Genomic DNA, 19,513 nt, shown 5'->3' with positions numbered 1-19,513 from the left:
GATCATGGATCCGACCACCCCCATGTATAGGCGGCGCACTCTATCCTGAGGTCCCCCTATGTTTGGCAGCAGGCTCCCGAAGGAGTTGACTGCTGCCTTGATGCGGGGGACCATACGCAGGAAGTGCTCCTCGAAGACCCAGTGGCGATCGAGGTGCAAACCCAGGTATTTGATACTGGGCCGCACCTCGATACGGACTCCCTCGACGGTAATGTGGGGCTGCGGTGGTGGCCTGTGCCGAGGCTGCTTGAAATACACAGCCTCGGTCTTGTTGAGGGCCACCGTCAGCCCCAAGGCGCGGATTCTGCCGACGACGTGCTGCACACCGACTCCTGCCAGGCGGCACGTGTCCTCCCAATCGTCCCCCCGGGCCATGACGAGCGTATCGTCAGCGTAGCACACTAGCTTTAGGCCCGGGAGGAGAGCGCCCCGGAGTACGCTGTTGTAACCGAGGTTCCACAATATGGGGCCAAGAACCGACCCCTGTGGAACCCCACAGCGTACCTCCCTCCGCATCGGTACCCTGTACCGTGCCCGATATGCCCTGTCACGCAGGTAGTCGCGGATGACTTCCTGCATATAGGGCGGCACTCGATGGTACTCGAGCGCGCGCCCTATACACTCCCAGGGTAAGGAGTTGAAGGCGTTGGCAATGTCTAGTGAGACGGCCAACGCCACTCCACCCCGGGAGACAGCCTCATCCGAGAAGGCCTTGACGCTCTTGATGGCGTCAATCGTCGAACGGCCTTCTCGGAATCCGAACTGGCAGTCGGCCAAGTCCGGACCAGCTGTTGACAGGTGCCAGTTGAGGCGGGCGACGAGCACGCGCTCGAAGAGCTTGCCCGCCTCGTCCAACAGGCATATCGGGCGGTACGCGGAGGGTGACTCCGGGGGACGCCCTTCCTTCCGTAGGAGGACAAGTGCCGCCTCCTTCCATTGGGGGGGAAATTGCCCCGCTCTGAGGCAGGCCGTAAATAGCCTCCTCAGGCGGTCCCCGAGGACGCCAAGGGCCAGGACCCAGGCTCGGCCAGGGATACCGTCAGGCCCCGGGGCGGTGTTTTTTTGCCCGAAGCCTACGGATTGCCCTGGCCAGCTCCTCCTCTGTTACCCCCAAGTCGTCGGTCCACGGTGTTCTGTGGACCGGTTGTCCTGGAGGTATCATCGCCCCTCCCCCAACGTGGGGGAATAGGGCGGACACCACGTCCTCCAGGACTTGGGGGTGGAGACTCTCCGTAATTGGGGGGCCCCCTGACCGCAGTTTCTTTCTGACGATCAGGTAGGGACGCCCCCATGGATCCTCATTGAGAGTCTCCAGGAGCTCTGCCCAGGCCTTGTCTTTGGCCCTTTTGATGGCGCGCTGCAGCTGCTTGTTAGCTTCTCTGTAAACAGCGTACAGCGCAGCCGCTTCGGCCTCCGTGTGCCGCCTGCGACGACATCTGGTATACTGGTGGCGTTTTCTTACGCAATCAGCGCGTAAGTGCGCGATTTCTTGTGACCACCAGTACACCGCCTTCCTCTGAGGGAGGGCCCGGATCCGGGGCATGGCCACGTCGCAGACTTGCGTCATGGCTTCCCGAAACCAGGTTACCTCCCTCTCAATGTCGCAGGCGTCAGGCTCTGGTATAGGCTCCAGAGACTTTGCCGAAGCGGCAGCCATCAAGGCGTCCTCTGCTAGGCGTTTGAGTGCCCAGCGGGGGGGTGGGGTTGCGCCTCCACGTCCAGGGGGAGCGGCTGGTGTCCCAGGGCCGGGTCGGAGATATTCCACCGTATATATCGGTGGTCCGATAACGTCTCCGACCCCTCCATGACCCTCCAGCCGCTGACCATGCGTGCGACCGGCGGGCTGCCGAATGTAATATCGACGATCGACCCGCCGTTGTGCCGCACGCAGGTGTGAGCTGAGCCTCTATTGAGAATTACGAGGCCCAGCTCATTCCCCCATTCCGCGAGGTCCAGGCCGCGGGCGTCGGTCACGGGGGAACCCCATTCCGCCGACTTGGCATTGAGGTCCCCCGCTACTAACACTGGACCGGGTAGCTGGCGACGTATAGCTGTCGCCACCCGGTCCAGGTATGCCCGGAATTCGGCCTGGTCGCGGTTAGGCGAAAAATATACCCCCACCACGGCAATTTCCCCCCATTGTGCGGCCACGTAGCCGCCTCCCCTGCCTATTAAGGTCAGGGGGATGGCATCTGCCGTGCCTCTTCCAATGATTGCGACCGAACCGTCCGCATCGCCGATCCAGTTGGATTTCGCGGGGACACGGTACGGTTCGGCCGCAACTGCCAGGTCTATATTCCACTCCGCCAGGGTTTGGAGTAATAAGTCCTGTGCCCTGGCGGAGTGATTCAAGTTTGCTTGTAGGAGGCGATGGTTTTCAATCATCTTACACGATTTCCATCGCCTCCTCTTGGCTTACTGCCGGGCCTGTGACGGGCTCCGGGGCAGGAGGGGCCTGTTCCGAAATCGGCGGAGTGACCCCCCTGTCCTGTGTTCCCTCGGCGGGGAGGAGAGGAAGGGCTGATTTTGCCCCCTGCTCCCCCTTGTTCTTCTTCTTGGCTTCCTTCTTTTTTGGCCGGAGGGAGGCACATGCCTTCCCCCCGTACCTATGATCCGCCTTGTGCCCCTCAGCTGCGCAGTAAGCGCAATGGGGATTGGTGGCGGTGCATCCGGCCGCTAAGTGTCCAGGCTTTCCGCAGCGGTAACAGAGTCCGCTGCGGTCGACACCGGCCTTGCAATGTGCCCTCGAGTGTCCCGCTCCCAAGCATGTGTAGCACTGCAGGGGGCGGGGGGGGAGGGCTTCGACGCGGGCTCTAATCCATCCAATGGACAGGGGGCCCGCATCGACTACTTTTTTGGCGGCGACTGCTGGAGCTCGGGCCCAGACTGACCCGAGCCTGCCCGCGGGGGAAAGGTTGATCTTCCCGACCGTAATGACTCCCGCGGAGCAATCGCCAGCCGCAGCAAGAGCCTGCCGCACTTCTTCGGGGGCTATTGAATCATCCAGTCCGGTGACACGGAGTTCTTCAAACTTCACCGGACGGGTGACCCTCACCCCCTTGGGCTCGAGAAGAGGCCTTAACGCTTCTGCGAGCTTGTCGGCCTTGATGCCGCTTTCCTCCCCGGGGACTTCAAACAAAATGCCCCCCCCGGCGGCCTTTTTGGGTTTGAGGGAGACGATGCCGAGCTCATTGAGCTTAATATGGGGACGTACCCCGGCTATCGCCTCCCCCAAGGCCGCGGGCTTCTCGCTCCCCCTTGAAGGGGCCGCACTTATAAGTACGGCCGCTAGTTTTGGGGGGCGGATCTTGCGGGGCTTGGTGGATTGGGCTCTGGGTGTTGCACCCTTTCCATCAGCTCCTTTGACTAAGGTATTTCCCCCCTTCTTGGTCCCCTTCTTGGAGGGCTGACCCCCCTTAGGGGCAGCAGCCGGGGCCGGTGTTTTGGCCCCCCCTTTGGCTGTTGTCGCCGGCTTACCCGCGCGGCCGATTTTCGTCCATTCGGACGTTTTATTGTTCGCATTCGCGGGCCCGGTTGCCTGGTCAGATCTGGCGGTCGGAGAAACCTTGACCTGCTTATTCCCGCCTGACTTTTTCCCACTCTTGGTGGGGATAGGTGGCGGGGGAGCGGTGGGGGTCTTTGCCCCTTTTCCTCCCACTCTCCTCTCTCCAGCCCCTTTACGAGGGGCAGCAGCGGCCACTTGGGCAAAGGATGGTGTGCTGCCTGCCGCTGCAGCTTTCTTCTCCGCCTGCAAAGCAGGCCTCAATCTTTCGGGGGGAAGGCGCTGCTCAATGACCGCGAGTCTCGAGTCCACGTATTTGAATATACGACTCGAGATTGCCTCGACCATAGCCCCCATACCCTCGTTGAGGTCCTCGGCTCCCCCCTTGTGCCTCTTCCTGGCCTCTAGAACAGAGGACGGGGGGAGAGCGATTCTCGTTCATCTCCCCGATGGCGCTAGCTTCGCGCCGTGGTAACGAGGGGAAGATCTCCGACATCTCTTCCTCCAGCGGTGTTGTGCCGGTTTGTGGAACGGTTATGCCGGCCACTTGTTTCCGCAGCTCCTCCATCTGCCTCTTCATTTCCGCCATTTCAGCGGTAAGGCGGTTGTTCGCCTCTAAAAGGCGACGATTTTCATCGTTTTGGGTGCGGCCCATGAGTTCTTTACTCGCCGCACTCACGACCAAGGCCGCCTCCTTCAAGATCTTGATTGAGGTGCCTTTATACCCCTTTTTGTAGGAGGCGACCGTGTTCATAGCCTCTACGACCCCGCGGATTTGCTGCCCCAAGTCCGCAGCCGTGAGAGTGGACGGGTCCGCGGGTGTGTTGGACCCGTCTTCTGCCGGCATCTCCGCCCCTAGCAAGATCCTCCTCGAACGGGTGATGGACGGCTGCGTCCATTGATCGAAGAGTTCTCGTTCCGCCCGAAGGAGGAGCTCCTCCTGCTCCACCCGGAGCAACTCTTTTTTCGCTTTCGCTAGGCCGACATATTGCCCGGTTGTTGGGCGTCTTCCCTCTGCCTCGGCTTTCCGACCCTGCCCGGGACAGGGATGACGCAGCCGAGGCAATCGAGACAATCCGACGCATCGGAGTCGTAGTTCGATTCCCTAGGGCGCTTACGTGGTTTGCCGCCTTCTGATGCGTCGACGTCCATGTTCGAGTACATGGACGCCACGGATGCCCGCTCCCTTTCCTATCCCCGAGCTTGCTACTTGCAGGCCCTGGAGTGTCTTAATGGGGGGGTCGGGGGGCGTTGAAGCGCTTCCCATCTCTCCTCCTTCCTCTCCACGGGCCCCATGATGCGCTCATTGGACTCGTCCGCCGAGCCGATTCAGACCGCTCCTCGTGGCGCGGCTTGATTGGCTGCGCGTGCTGCTACGAAGGCTGGAGCTACGTACCAGCTTCGTTCCGGCAGACTTCTGTTGTGAGGCCTCAAGGCCTCTCTCCTCCGCATCTCGCGAAGGTGTAGGACGTTGGTCCTCCTCCCCGACTCTGTCAATTTTTATTAATTTTATATATGGGTAACTCATTTTTGGTTTAATCCCACGTTCCCCCTGCAGCTCCCTCAACCGGGTATACCCTCACCCCGCCGAAAGTGTCCCGAAACATGACCGGCAACACTCCCGACGGAGGGCCCCAAGTTCCCCCGGGGGTCGAGATACACCTCTGGCCGGCGGCCAAAGGAGCACCGGCACAGGTCCCAGCCCCTTACTCACCCATGAGGGGTTTGACTCCCCCATGGGCTTTCAGGGGTTCCGCGTCTCCGACCACGCGGATACTGCAGGGGGCGGCGCCACCCGGGGGGCCCCACGGACGGTTGGGACGGGGCAGCCGCTCCCCTACCCCGCCTTACCCGCCGTGGCGACCAGCACGCCCCCACACCGGACTGGCCGGATCTGGGGGCAAGCGCCGTCCCGGTGGTTGCCGCTTCGGAAGGGGAAACGGTCGCGGACAACCACCGGGTATCCAAACTCTCGCCGCCAGACCCCGGCTCGGAATACGTCCGAGCGGCTCTGGGGCTGGCAGCGGCGGGGACCACACGGGGAAGACCCCCGTTGGGACACCCAACCGCTGCATCCTCCGTCGCACCGACCCCGCCTCGGAAACATCCGAGCGCTCGGTGCGACCCCGGGCCGGCAGTCCGGAGAAGTCCGGTCACCCGATATCTCCGGGTGAGTCATCTGCCGACCCGTCCCCTCCTCCTACTTGGCGCGTATCCCGGGTCACACCCGGCCGTTTGCCAAGCGGTGGGAGGCGACTACCCCCTTGCGGGACGCCGCTTCCACCCTTCACCGAAGGGCCACCCAAACTCGGATGACACCCCTGATCGGAGTGGACCGGCCACCGCATCCCCCAGGGGTCACGGGCTAGCCCGAGACCCCTTTTTGTGGGACGCCAAGGCACCCATGCCAGGACGCGCATCCCCCCAGGATTGCGAGGAAGATGCCGCCCCCAGACACAAGGCACCCCGGCACCACATCCCCCGAGGGACGCTACGTGGCAGGAGCACCCACCACGCAGCACCCTCCAACGACCCCATGCGGGAGCACCCGCAAAGTGCACGGAGGGAGGATAGAAATCCTCCCCTAACGGTCCGTGCAGCCGGCGATTGAAGTAGGGCCGCCAACCCCTATGCGCATCAGGCCAAGGTGCCCGGAGGGAGCGCAACCCCCCTTCTCGTGATGTCCGCCCACGACGACTTCGGATACTACATACTCGCTACTCACGGCCCGAGGACCGTTTCGTTTTCGTTTTCATCCGAAGCCGCGCCTACAACGAACACCACGAGGAAGTGCAATGGTGCGCTCTTAACCCTCAACCCGAAGGAAGAGGGGAGCTCCTCCACCACGACAAGGTGGCGCACCATCGGAGGAGTGCACCCTTCAAAGAGGGCCGAAAACGGGTCCGGATCGGCTACGGGTCCCCTCGGAGACCACGNATCCGGCTAGTTATAAATCTATACTGTACTATATATTTAGCTACACATACTATAGATCCCCGCTAGGGGAAATCCCTAGCCCTAGAGAATATTAGTTATCTGGTGATATCTACTTAAGCCGCGTTCATAGCCCGGCGTGTCCATAGCTTACGGTCTCCCATAACCTCTACCTGCTTTAATATAATGGGCGGTTATCGTATCCATACAAAACTGGAAAAAACTCTTTCGCTCTTGCGCACAGCTGACACCTTCACTTCTACCAAGGGTTTTCAACACATTGTCACTTTCTGTTTGAAATGAGATTATGTACGGCCTCCTTCAGGCGGAGAACTAACTATATTTTTGTTGTTGTTTAGATTTTCACCACTCGATGATTCGAGCCTCACATCAAATTGCCACGTAGTAACGACACAAACGTATGTCACTAAGCACAAACTATAACTTCACAGCAAATTTTCTCCTCCTGTCACTTTGGCCCAAATTGAGGTTATGTGGGCCCCTCTTGCTTTCAGGAGGCTAACTAAGGTTTGCTGTTTTCAGTATTTTGCCACCACTAGCAGATCTCGATAAGAACAATTTACACGTCCGAAGCCACTTGTTAATTCACAAGCCGAACTAATTATAGGTTTGTTGTTTTTCAGAGTTTCACTACCCCTAAAAAATCTAAATAGTTCACCAATAGTTTGCCCTCTGATTCACACTCTCCAGTTTCAAATTGTTTAGAATCAAGTACTATGAAAAGTTACTATAGTTTGGTAATTTTTCTAAAACGATATATCGATACCTCGATAATACGAGTCGTACATCAAGTGCCAGGTGCCACGAGGCAGACACGGCCAATGTCACCGGACACTTCTTTACGTATATAACAAAATATAGCTAATAACTAACTGTTTATTAACCTCAATTTTAATTAACTATTCCGGTTCAACACCACAACACATCAATAAGTCAGTTTATCATTTAAATCTCACAAATGTCTTGAGTGACACGCAGCGTGGTGGCGCCACAAGACAATATCCTAGGCGTCAACCTAACCTCAAATGCCACACAGCAGAGACAAAGAGATGTCACTAGGCACTTCTTTAACAATATTTAACTAATTACCGAAAATCGGCATTATTTATATGTCTCTATTAACACAATCGAATCACTTCTTGTTAATTTCCACACCACGACACTTAATAAGTCAGTATATCATCAGAATCTCAAAATCTCACAATCTCACAAGAGTTTAGAGTGCCGCGTGGCGTGGTGGCGCCACAAGACAAAATTTACTAGGCGTCAACCTAACCTCAAATGTCACCCGGCTGAGCCAAGGCAATGTCACTAGACGCTTCTTTAACGATATTTAGTTAATTACCGATAATAAGTATTATTTATATGTTTCTATTAACGCAATCGAATCACCCCTTGTTAGTTTCCACACCACGCCACTTCAATAAGTCAATTTATCATCAAAATCTCAAAATCTCAAAATCTCAAGTGTTTAGAGTGCCACGTGGCGTGGTGGCGCCACAAGACGATATCCCTAGTCGCCAACCTAACCTCAAGTGCCACGCGGCAAAGACATAGACAATGTCACTAAACACTTCTTTAATGATTTTTGATTAATTACAGATAATAGGCATTAATTGTATGTCCCTATTAGCACAGTCGAATCCTTTTTATTAATTTCCACACCACGACACTTCAATAAGACAGTTTACCATCAAAATTTCAAAATCTCACAAGAGTCTAAAGTGCCACGTGGCGTGATGGCGCCAAAGACAAGATTACTATGCGCCAACCTAACTCAAATGCCACATGGCAAGAGACAAAGGCAATGTCACTAGACACTTCTTTAACGATATTTAATCAACTACCGATAATAGGCATTATTTATATGTCTCTATTAACACAATCAAATCACTTCTTGTTAGTTTCCACACCACGACACTTCAATAAGTCAGTTTATCCTCAGAATCTCAAAATCTCACAAGTGCTCAGAGTGCCACGTGGCGTGATGGCCGCCACAAGACAATATCCCTAGGGCGTCAACATAACCTCAAAGTGCCACGTGGCAAAGACATAGGCAATGTCACTAAACACCTCTTTAACGATTTTGGATTAATTACCGATAATAGGCATTAATTGTATGTCTCTATTAGCACGGTCGAATCACTTCTTGCAAGCCAACGACAGGTTCACTACCTATTCTTTTTCGCACATATCAGTGTTGAGGAGTATGGAGTGCCACGTCATCAATATGAGGTGGCAAGGCGAAGCCGCAGTTAAACCCTTATTTCTCGTGCAATCAGCGTCCCTCCGCAAAACCCGTATATTATGCACTTCACAGCACTTCCCTCTTTAGGGCATAGCCTAAAAAAAAGACTCTCCGCGTCGCGAATTATCGAAGAAATTCACTTTAAAAATTTCTCGGACACGCACCACGTCATGCTCCGTCCGGAGCCCCGAACCAACTCAACCTAACCTAACCTAACCTAACCTTTTTTTTTTTTTTTTTTTTTTACATGGGGAAATGCATTGACGCATACCCCCCCAAGGAGAGTAAGGGAGGGGTTATGTGGGACTCCGGGAACTAAGACGCCCCGACTACCCACTAAAACCCCATGGTGACCACCTCGCACGCACTCGGGGGGGCAACGGGATCGGACTTGCACGCGTCCGCGGCCCCCCCTGGTCGTGCTACGACCCCCCCCGTTGGATGGGGAGGGTCCCTCTGTGAGGGGTGGGGCAGGGTGCGTAGGCACCACACCCCCCTACAGGAAAATTGACGGTGAGACCGGGTCACCCTGTCTCACCGTCCTTCCGGGAAGGGCTTGGTGTCGCGGGGGGAACTTCCGCGTTCTCCAGGCGCGAAAGACCCCCACGGCCCCTAGCCGAGGGACAATTGCGTCCCCCGGCCCGCCACTGGAGGAGGTGCAGGGATTAGGCTTCCCTGCTGGAGGTGCTACGGGCCTTGGCGATCATAGGCTCGCCGCCGTGCACCCCCCCTCCTCCGGCGGATTGGGTCAGCATCGGGATTGTCTTCCCTGACCCTCTCCGCGGCCTCCTTTTGTGAGATGACGTTCTCACAAAAGGAGACCATGGCGTCCCAGGCATCCTCGCTCTCGACCATCTTTGCTACGATGATCGGGAGCGAGAGATCGTCGCCCACCACCTGCCGCAAGTCGCGGCGTTCATCATCCCATGAGGGACACTCCTCTAGCGTATGCTGGGCTGTGTCCCTTTCCTCCTCGCAATGATGACAGCGCGTCGTCGGCTCGCGCCCCGCCTTCTCGTGCAGGTACTCACCGAAACATCCATGTCCGGTGAGCACCTGCACCGTCCTGAATGGGAGTCCTTTCGGCCGCCGATCCACCCATTCTTCTAATACTGGGCGGATGGCTCCGACAGCTCTGAGACCGACCCTGACGTGGGCCAGCCTCTCCTTCCATTTCTCTATCGCGAGCTGCCGGAACTGGGTCCTAGCAACTTCCTTTTCGCGCGGTGTCGGGGTTACTCCTTCCTGGCGGAGGGTAGTACGCCACTCATACATCGTGGCGTACGCCTCCGCTAACAGATCCCAAGGGATCGAACCCGACACCGCGAGCGCCGCCTCTGCGGGGGTGGTTTTGTACCCCCGCGTGATCCTAATGGCCAGCCGCCTTTGCAGGCTCTGCACCACTGCAAGGCTTTTGCGGCTGGCCGATAACTTCTGCGACCACACGGGGGCTCCATACAGGATCATGGATCCGACCACCCCCATGTATAGGCGGCGCACTCTATCCTGAGGTCCCCCTATGTTTGGCAGCAGGCTCCCGAAGGAGTTGACTGCTGCCTTGATGCGGGGGACCATACGCAGGAAGTGCTCCTCGAAGACCCAGTGGCGATCGAGGTGCAAACCCAGGTATTTGATACTGGGCCGCACCTCGATACGGACTCCCTCGACGGTAATGTGGGGCTGCGGTGGTGGCCTGTGCCGAGGCTGCTTGAAATACACAGCCTCGGTCTTGTTGAGGGCCACCGTCAGCCCCAAGGCGCGGATTCTGCCGACGACGTGCTGCACACCGACTCCTGCCAGGCGGCACGTGTCCTCCCAATCGTCCCCCCGGGCCATGACGAGCGTATCGTCAGCGTAGCACACTAGCTTTAGGCCCGGGAGGAGAGCGCCCCGGAGTACGCTGTTGTAACCGAGGTTCCACAATATGGGGCCAAGAACCGACCCCTGTGGAACCCCACAGCGTACCTCCCTCCGCATCGGTACCCTGTACCGTGCCCGATATGCGACGGCCCTGTCACGCAGGTAGTCGCGGATGACTTCCTGCATATAGGGCGGCACTCGATGGTACTCGAGCGCGCGCCCTATACACTCCCAGGGTAAGGAGTTGAAGGCGTTGGCAATGTCTAGTGAGACGGCCAACGCCACTCCACCCCGGGAGACAGCCTCATCCGAGAAGGCCTTGACGCTCTTGATGGCGTCAATCGTCGAACGGCCTTCTCGGAATCCGAACTGGCAGTCGGCCAAGTCCGGACCAGCTGTTGACAGGTGCCAGTTGAGGCGGGCGACGAGCACGCGCTCGAAGAGCTTGCCCGCCTCGTCCAACAGGCATATCGGGCGGTACGCGGAGGGTGACTCCGGGGGACGCCCTTCCTTCCGTAGGAGGACAAGTGCCGCCTCCTTCCATTGGGGGGGAAATTGCCCCGCTCTGAGGCAGGCCGTAAATAGCCTCCTCAGGCGGTCCCCGAGGACGCCAAGGGCCAGGACCCAGGCTCGGCCAGGGATACCGTCAGGCCCCGGGGCGGTGTTTTTTGCCCGAAGCCTACGGATTGCCCTGGCCAGCTCCTCCTCTGTTACCCCCAAGTCGTCGGTCCACGGTGTTCTGTGGACCGGTTGTCCTGGAGGTATCATCGCCCCTCCCCCAACGTGGGGGAATAGGGCGGACACCACGTCCTCCAGGACTTGGGGGTGGAGACTCTCCGTAATTGGGGGCCCCCTGACCGCAGTTTCTTTCTGACGATCAGGTAGGGACGCCCCCATGGATCCTCATTGAGAGTCTCCAGGAGCTCTGCCCAGGCCTTGTCTTTGGCCCTTTTGATGGCGCGCTGCAGCTGCTTGTTAGCTTCTCTGTAAACAGCGTACAGCGCAGCCGCTTCGGCCTCCGTGTGCCGCCTGCGACGACATCTGGTATACTGGTGGCGTTTTCTTACGCAATCAGCGCGTAAGTGCGCGATTTCTTGTGACCACCAGTACACCGCCTTCCTCTGAGGGAGGGCCCGGATCCGGGGCATGGCCACGTCGCAGACTTGCGTCATGGCTTCCCGAAACCAGGTTACCTCCCTCTCAATGTCGCAGGCGTCAGGCTCTGGTATAGGCTCCAGAGACTTTGCCGAAGCGGCAGCCATCAAGGCGTCCTCTGCTAGGCGTTTGAGTGCCCAGCGGGGGGGTGGGGTTGCGCCTCCACGTCCAGGGGGGAGCGGCTGGTGTCCCAGGGCCGGGTCGGAGATATTCCACCGTATATATCGGTGGTCCGATAACGTCTCCGACCCCTCCATGACCCTCCAGCCGCTGACCATGCGTGCGACCGGCGGGCTGCCGAATGTAATATCGACGATCGACCCGCCGTTGTGCCGCACGCAGGTGTGAGCTGAGCCTCTATTGAGAATTACGAGGCCCAGCTCATTCCCCCATTCCGCGAGGTCCAGGCCGCGGGCGTCGGTCACGGGGGAACCCCATTCCGCCGACTTGGCATTGAGGTCCCCCGCTACTAACACTGGACCGGGTAGCTGGCGACGTATAGCTGTCGCCACCCGGTCCAGGTATGCCCGGAATTCGGCCTGGTCGCGGTTAGGCGAAAAATATACCCCCACCACGGCAATTTCCCCCCATTGTGCGGCCACGTAGCCGCCTCCCCTGCCTATTAAGGTCAGGGGGATGGCATCTGCCGTGCCTCTTCCAATGATTGCGACCGAACCGTCCGCATCGCCGATCCAGTTGGATTTCGCGGGGACACGGTACGGTTCGGCCGCAACTGCCAGGTCTATATTCCACTCCGCCAGGGTTTGGAGTAATAAGTCCTGTGCCCTGGCGGAGTGATTCAAGTTTGCTTGTAGGAGGCGATGGTTTTCAATCATCTTACACGATTTCCATCGCCTCCTCTTGGCTTACTGCCGGGCCTGTGACGGGCTCCGGGGCAGGAGGGGCCTGTTCCGAAATCGGCGGAGTGACCCCCCTGTCCTGTGTTCCCTCGGCGGGGAGGAGAGGAAGGGCTGATTTTGCCCCCTGCTCCCCCTTGTTCTTCTTCTTGGCTTCCTTCTTTTTTGGCCGGAGGGAGGCACATGCCTTCCCCCCGTACCTATGATCCGCCTTGTGCCCCTCAGCTGCGCAGTAAGCGCAATGGGGATTGGTGGCGGTGCATCCGGCCGCTAAGTGTCCAGGCTTTCCGCAGCGGTAACAGAGTCCGCTGCGGTCGACACCGGCCTTGCAATGTGCCCTCGAGTGTCCCGCTCCCAAGCATGTGTAGCACTGCAGGGGGCGGGGGGGGAGGGCTTCGACGCGGGCTCTAATCCATCCAATGGACAGGGGGCCCGCATCGACTACTTTTTTGGCGGCGACTGCTGGAGCTCGGGCCCAGACTGACCCGAGCCTGCCCGCGGGGGAAAGGTTGATCTTCCCGACCGTAATGACTCCCGCGGAGCAATCGCCAGCCGCAGCAAGAGCCTGCCGCACTTCTTCGGGGGCTATTGAATCATCCAGTCCGGTGACACGGAGTTCTTCAAACTTCACCGGACGGGTGACCCTCACCCCCTTGGGCTCGAGAAGAGGCCTTAACGCTTCTGCGAGCTTGTCGGCCTTGATGCCGCTTTCCTCCCCGGGGACTTCAAACAAAATGCCCCCCCCGGCGGCCTTTTTGGGTTTGAGGGAGACGATGCCGAGCTCATTGAGCTTAATATGGGGACGTACCCCGGCTATCGCCTCCCCCAAGGCCGCGGGCTTCTCGCTCCCCCTTGAAGGGGCCGCACTTATAAGTACGGCCGCTAGTTTTGGGGGGCGGATCTTGCGGGGCTTGGTGGATTGGGCTCTGGGTGTTGCACCCTTTCCATCAGCTCCTTTGACTAAGGTATTTCCCCCCTTCTTGGTCCCCTTCTTGGAGGGCTGACCCCCCTTAGGGGCAGCAGCCGGGGCCGGTGTTTTGGCCCCCCCTTTGGCTGTTGTCGCCGGCTTACCCGCGCGGCCGATTTTCGTCCATTCGGACGTTTTATTGTTCGCATTCGCGGGCCCGGTTGTCTGGTCAGATCTGGCGGTCGGAGAAACCTTGACCTGCTTATTCCCGCCTGACTTTTTCCCACTCTTGGTGGGGATAGGTGGCGGGGGAGCGGTGGGGGTCTTTGCCCCTTTTCCTCCCACTCTCCTCTCTCCAGCCCCTTTACGAGGGGCAGCAGCGGCCACTTGGGCAAAGGATGGTGTGCTGCCTGCCGCTGCAGCTTTCTTCTCCGCCTGCAAAGCAGGCCTCAATCTTTCGGGGGGAAGGCGCTGCTCAATGACCGCGAGTCTCGAGTCCACGTATTTGAATATACGACTCGAGATTGCCTCGACCATAGCCCCCATACCCTCGTTGAGGTCCTCGGCTCCCCCCTTGTGCCTCTTCCTGGCCTCTAGAACAGAGGACGGGGGAGAGCGATTCTCGTTCATCTCCCCGATGGCGCTAGCTTCGCGCCGTGGTAACGAGGGGAAGATCTCCGACATCTCTTCCTCCAGCGGTGTTGTGCCGGTTTGTGGAACGGTTATGCCGGCCACTTGTTTCCGCAGCTCCTCCATCTGCCTCTTCATTTCCGCCATTTCAGCGGTAAGGCGGTTGTTCGCCTCTAAAAGGCGACGATTTTCATCGCTTTGGGTGCGGCCCATGAGTTCTTTACTCGCCGCACTCACGACCAAGGCCGCCTCCTTCAAGATCTTGATTGAGGTGCCTTTATACCCCTTTTTGTAGGAGGCGACCGTGTTCATAGCCTCTACGACCCCGCGGATTTGCTGCCCCAAGTCCGCAGCCGTGAGAGTGGACGGGTCCGCGGGTGTGTTGGACCCGTCTTCTGCCGGCATCTCCGCCCCTAGCAAGATCCTCCTCGAACGGGTGATGGACGGCTGCGTCCATTGATCGAAGAGTTCTCGTTCCGCCCGAAGGAGGAGCTCCTCCTGCTCCACCCGGAGCAACTCTTTTTTCGCTTTCGCTAGGCCGACATATTGCCCGGTTGTTGGGCGTCTTCCTCTGCCTCGGCTTTCCGACCCTGCCCGGGACAGGGATGACGCAGCCGAGGCAATCGAGACATCCGACGCATCGGAGTCGTAGTTCGATTCCCTAGGGCGCTTACGTGGTTTGCCGCCTTCTGATGCGTCGACGTCCATGTTCGAGTACATGGACGCCACGGATGCCCCGCTCCCTTTCCTATCCCCGAGCTTGCTACTTGCAGGCCCTGGGAGTGTCTTAATGGGGGGGTCGGGGGGCGTTGAAGCGCTTCCCATCTCTCCCTCCTTCCTCTCCACGGGCCCCATGATGCGCTCATTGGACTCGTCCGCCGAGCCGTATTCAGACCCGCTCCTCGTGGCGCGGCTTGATTGGCTGCGCGTGCTGCTACGAAGGCTGGAGCTACGTACCAGCTTCGTTCCGGCAGACTTCTGTTGTGAGGCCTCAAGGCCTCTCTCCTCCGCATCTCGCGAAGGTGTAGGACGTTGGTCCTCCTCCCCGACTCTGTCAATTTTTATTAATTTTATATATGGGTAACTCATTTTTGGTTTAATCCCACGTTCCCCCTGCAGCTCCCTCAACCGGGTATACCCTCACCCCCGCCGAAAGTGTCCCGAAACATGACCGGCAACACTCCCGACGGAGGGCCCCAAGTTCCCCCGGGGGGTCGAGATACACCTCTGGCCGGCGGCCAAAGGCAGCACCGGCACAGGGTCCCAGCCCCTTACTCACCCATGAGGGGTTTGACTCCCCCATGGGCTTTCAGGGGTTCCGCGTCTCCGACCACGCGGATACTGCAGGGGGCGGCGCCACCCGGGGGGCCCCACGGACGGTTGGGACGGGGCAGCCGCTCCCCTACCCCGCCTTACCCGCCGTGGCGACCAGCACGCCCCCACACCGGACTGGCCGGATCTGGGGGGCAAGCGCCGTCCCGGTGGTTGCCGCTTCGGAAGGGGAAACGGTCGCGGACAACCACCGGGTATCCAAACTCTCGCCGCCAGACCCCGGCCTCGGAATACGTCCGAGCGGCTCTGGCGGCTGGCAGCGGCGGGGGACCACCAACGGGGAAGACCCCCCGTTGGGGACACCCAACCGCTGCATCCTCCGTCGCACCGACCCCGCCTCGGAAACATCCGAGCGGCTCGGTGCGACCCGGGCCGGCAGTCCGGAGAAGTCCGGTCACCCGGATATCTCCGGGTGAGTCATCTGCCGACCCGTCCCCTCCTCCTACTTGGCGCGTATCCCGGGGTCACACCCCGGGCCGTTTGCCAAGCGGTGGGAGGCGACTACCCCCTTGCGGGACGCCGCTTCCACCCTTCACCGAAGGGCCACCCAAACTCGGATGACACCCCTGATCGGAGTGGACCGGCCACCGCATCCCCCCCAGGGGTCACGGGCTAGCCCCGAGACCCCTTTTTGTGGGACGCCAAAGGCACCCCATGCCAGGACGCGCATCCACCCCGCAGGATTGCGAGGAAGATGCCGCCCCCAGACACAAGGCACCCCGGCACCCACATCCCCCCGAGGGACGCTACGTGGCAGGAGCACCCACCACGCAGCACCCTCCAACGACCCCATGCGGGAGCACCCGCAAAGTGCACGGAGGGAGGATAGAAATCCTCCCCTAACGGTTCCGTGCAGCCGGGCGATTGAAGTCAGGGCCGCCAACCCCTATGCGCATCAGGCCAAGGTGCCCGGAGGGAGCGCAACCCCCCTTCTCGTGATGTCCGCCCACGACGACTTCGGATTACTCACATACTCGCTACTCACGGCCCGAGGACCGCTTTCGTTTTCGTTTTCATCCGAAGCCGCCGCCTACAACGAACACCACGAGGAAGTGCAATGGTGCGCTCTTAGACCCCTCAACCCGAAGGAAGAGGGGAGCTCCTCCACCACGACAAGGTGGCGCACCATCGGAGGAGTGCACCCTTCAAAGAGGGCCGAAAACAGGGTCCGGATCGCTACGGGTCCCCTCGGAGACCACGCACGTCGGCCACCCTGCCCACTAGTTTTATTCCCCCTCTGCCGGGGGACCACCTCTGGTGGTGTCCCCCCAGGTGTCCAGCCACCCGGGGGGACCCAGATGATTCGCGTGTGCCTTCGCGTGTTTTAGAGTGGGGTAAGGCAGGCCCCCACTAGGTAGACTCCTGTGTTGAGAGATGTGCCTTCCTCTCGACCGAGCTCCCCTCATTTTAATGGAGGGGCCCACTCACCTAGGCAGAATCGGCAGAGAAGTATCTCGTCGACTACTACTCGGGGCGATGCCCTCCCCGGCGTTTGGTCGACGGTCCCGCTCGATCGCTAGGCCGGCACACCGCCCGTTCAGGCACTAACCATTTGACCGAGGTGATCACATTGGAGATACACCTCGGCACCGCATATGCCTCCGCGTTTTCCGGCTGGAGGAAGGCATACCCCACCTTGTGGATGAAAGGCTTGGGACCACCCAAGTCTGCTGATGTTCCCGGGTCCCACCGACCCTATCCGTATGAGCACCCAAGTACCCGCTGAGCCCAAGAACCGAAGTTCCCCGGTTCCACCGACCCTATCCGAATGGAGACCTACAGACCCAGCAAAGCACTAAAGGGACACCAGCAGACCATTACAATGGTCCCCTCACCCTCATCAACCCTTCCCGTGTCCCTGCATCCGCCTTTTTATACAGGAGGAATGCAGACTCCTGTTGAGATATGTCAGCCTCGGGGTCAGCGACCCGTCACTTGACATGTCTCGCCACTCGACGGCATCCGTGACTCGAAATAAGCGTGCATCCGATTTTTCCGGAGGGTGATGCACTAACCCTCGCTGCATCTCCTACCCGACGCGAGCTAACCTGAAAATAAACCCTGAAAAGAGAAAAAGAGTATTAGCTTAAAACTAACTTACAACTAACTTAAAATTAACTTAACACTAACTTAAACTAACTTAAAACTAACGAAAACAAAAAACGCTGAATTGATCTCATCGCAGATCAACCAGCACCGGACGCCTCCGTGTTTTTCAAAGATGGGGGAAGGCGCACCCCACTCTGTGGATGAAAGGCTCGGGAGCATCTGTCCGCTTCAGCTTCCTCGGGTTCCACCGACCCTATCCGAATGGAAACCCTATGACCCGCTTGAGCCCAGGAACCGAAGTTCCCCGGTCCCACCGACCCTATCCGAATGGGAACCTCCGGACCCAAGCGAGCCAGAAACCTTAGCGGAGGTTTCGATGCTCCCCTCACCCTCATCGACCCTTCCCGTGTCCCTGCATCCGCGTTATTAGACAGGAGGAATGCAGACTCCTGTTAGCCCCCGTGACTCGAAGTAAATGTGCATCCGAATTTCCGGAGGATGATGCACAACCCTCACCTCACCTCCCGCTTTCGCCGCGAAGGTGGGCATCCTACCCGCAACAAAAAGAGCTACCGCGAAAACGAAAACAAAAAACGCTAAGTTGATCTCATCGTAGATACAACCAGCACCGATCGCCTCCGTGTTTTTCAAAGATGGGGGAAGGCGCACCCCACTCTGTGGATGAAAGGCTCGGGAGCATCTGTCCGCCTCAGTTCCCCCGGGTTCCACCGACCCTATCCGAATGGAGACCCTGTGACCCACTTGAGCCCAGGAACCGAAGTTCCCTGGTCCCACCGACCCTATCCGAATGGGAACCTCAGGACCCAAGTGAGCCAGGAACCTTAGCGGAGGTTGCGATGCTCCCCTCACCCTCATCGACCCTTCCCGTGTCCCTGCATCCGCGTTATTAGACAGGAGGAATGCAGACTCCTGTTAGCCCCCGTGACTCGAAGTAAATGTGCATCCGGATTTCCGGAGGATGATGCACAACCCTCACCTCACCTCCCGCTTTCGCCGCGAAGGTGGGCCTCCTACCCGAAGTTTCTAAACCCGCCTCCCGGTAGAGGCGGCTTGTGCAGCAGTGTCCCAATCGAGATACCAATGTCTCGGTCGAGACACCACCGCACCCGGCTGCCTACGTTTATTTATACAGGGGTGGGCAGGCCCCCTGTCGCCGACGTGCAACGCCGACTCCTAACCCGTGTCCCCGCCTCCGCGTTTTTTATTTAAAGCGAGGGGAGGCGGACCCCCGCTTGCGGTATGTTGACCGGTGGATTCAAGTGGGTCTTCCACAGGAACCCATCACCCAACATAACCACGCCATACGGGCACACGTGACTCGAGTTAAATGTGCATCCGGTTTTCCGGAGGGTGATGCACCACCCCTCAACCTCATCTCCCGCTTGAAGAGCGGAAGATGGGCTTCCTACCCGGGAGAAGCTCCGCCTCCACGTGGAGACGGTGTTGTGCTGTGTTGTTTCCATCGGGAAACACTATCGTGCTTCGCGACGGAAGTCAACACTGCACCCGGCTGCCTTCGATTTTTTATACAAGGATGGGCAATCCCCCTGTTGCCGACGTGCGACGCCGGCTCCTTCCCGTGTCCCCGCCTCCGGATTTTTTATTTAAAGCGAGGGGAAGGCGGACCCTTCGCTTGCGGTATGTCAGCCTCCAGGTACCGTAAACACAGTACCCTTCACCTGACATAAGGACCGCTCCACTCGACGGTTCCCGAGACAACCTAACCTAACCTTTTTTTTTTTTTTTTTTTTTTTACAAGGGGAAATGCATTTACGCATCCCCCCGCCAAGTGGAATTGGCGGGGGGTATGCGGGACTCCGGGATAAATCCCGACTACCCGCTAAAACCCCTTGGTTGTCTCCTTCAGCGCACAGGGGGGAGGGCCACGAGAACGCTTGCGCATGCAGCCGCGACCCCCCCCCCAGGCACGCGGTGACCCCTCTCTCGTGAAAGAGAGAGGTCCCCTCCGTGTTGGGGCGTTGTATGCCCCAACGGGT

The 19,513-nt window shown here is 58.8% G+C and overlaps 4 protein-coding genes across 4 annotated transcripts; 2 read left to right on the top strand and 2 right to left on the bottom strand.

The window, feature by feature from the left end:
- Window positions 1-1,671: 1,671 nt before the first annotated feature.
- On the bottom strand, window positions 1,672-2,385 carry LOC112639034. Its single transcript, XM_025411825.1, has one exon. It carries the CDS (start codon window positions 2,383-2,385, stop codon window positions 1,672-1,674), a length of 714 nt encoding a protein of 237 aa, XP_025267610.1.
- A 2,722-nt stretch (window positions 2,386-5,107) lies between these two features.
- LOC112639033 (basic salivary proline-rich protein 2-like) lies at window positions 5,108-8,471 on the top strand. The gene is made up of 2 exons (XM_025411824.1): window positions 5,108-5,672; window positions 8,362-8,471. Exons 1-2 carry the CDS (start codon window positions 5,108-5,110, stop codon window positions 8,469-8,471), a joined length of 675 nt encoding a protein of 224 aa, XP_025267609.1.
- Window positions 8,472-11,329: 2,858 nt separating this feature from the next.
- Window positions 11,330-12,556, bottom strand: LOC105250072 (putative 115 kDa protein in type-1 retrotransposable element R1DM). The gene has a single exon (XM_025411822.1). The coding sequence runs from the start codon at window positions 12,554-12,556 to the stop codon at window positions 11,330-11,332; it is 1,227 nt and encodes a 408-aa protein (XP_025267607.1).
- A 2,725-nt stretch (window positions 12,557-15,281) lies between these two features.
- On the top strand, window positions 15,282-16,007 carry LOC112639032 (proline-rich protein 2-like). The gene has a single exon (XM_025411821.1). The coding sequence runs from the start codon at window positions 15,282-15,284 to the stop codon at window positions 16,005-16,007; it is 726 nt and encodes a 241-aa protein (XP_025267606.1).
- Window positions 16,008-19,513: the final 3,506 nt, after the last annotated feature.

This window comes from Camponotus floridanus, unplaced genomic scaffold (assembly GCF_003227725.1).
Source record: "Camponotus floridanus strain SB8 unplaced genomic scaffold, Cflo_v7.5 scaffold432, whole genome shotgun sequence".
NCBI lineage: Eukaryota > Metazoa > Arthropoda > Insecta > Hymenoptera > Formicidae > Camponotus > Camponotus floridanus.
This window is presented reverse-complemented; position numbering and strand designations above follow the sequence as displayed.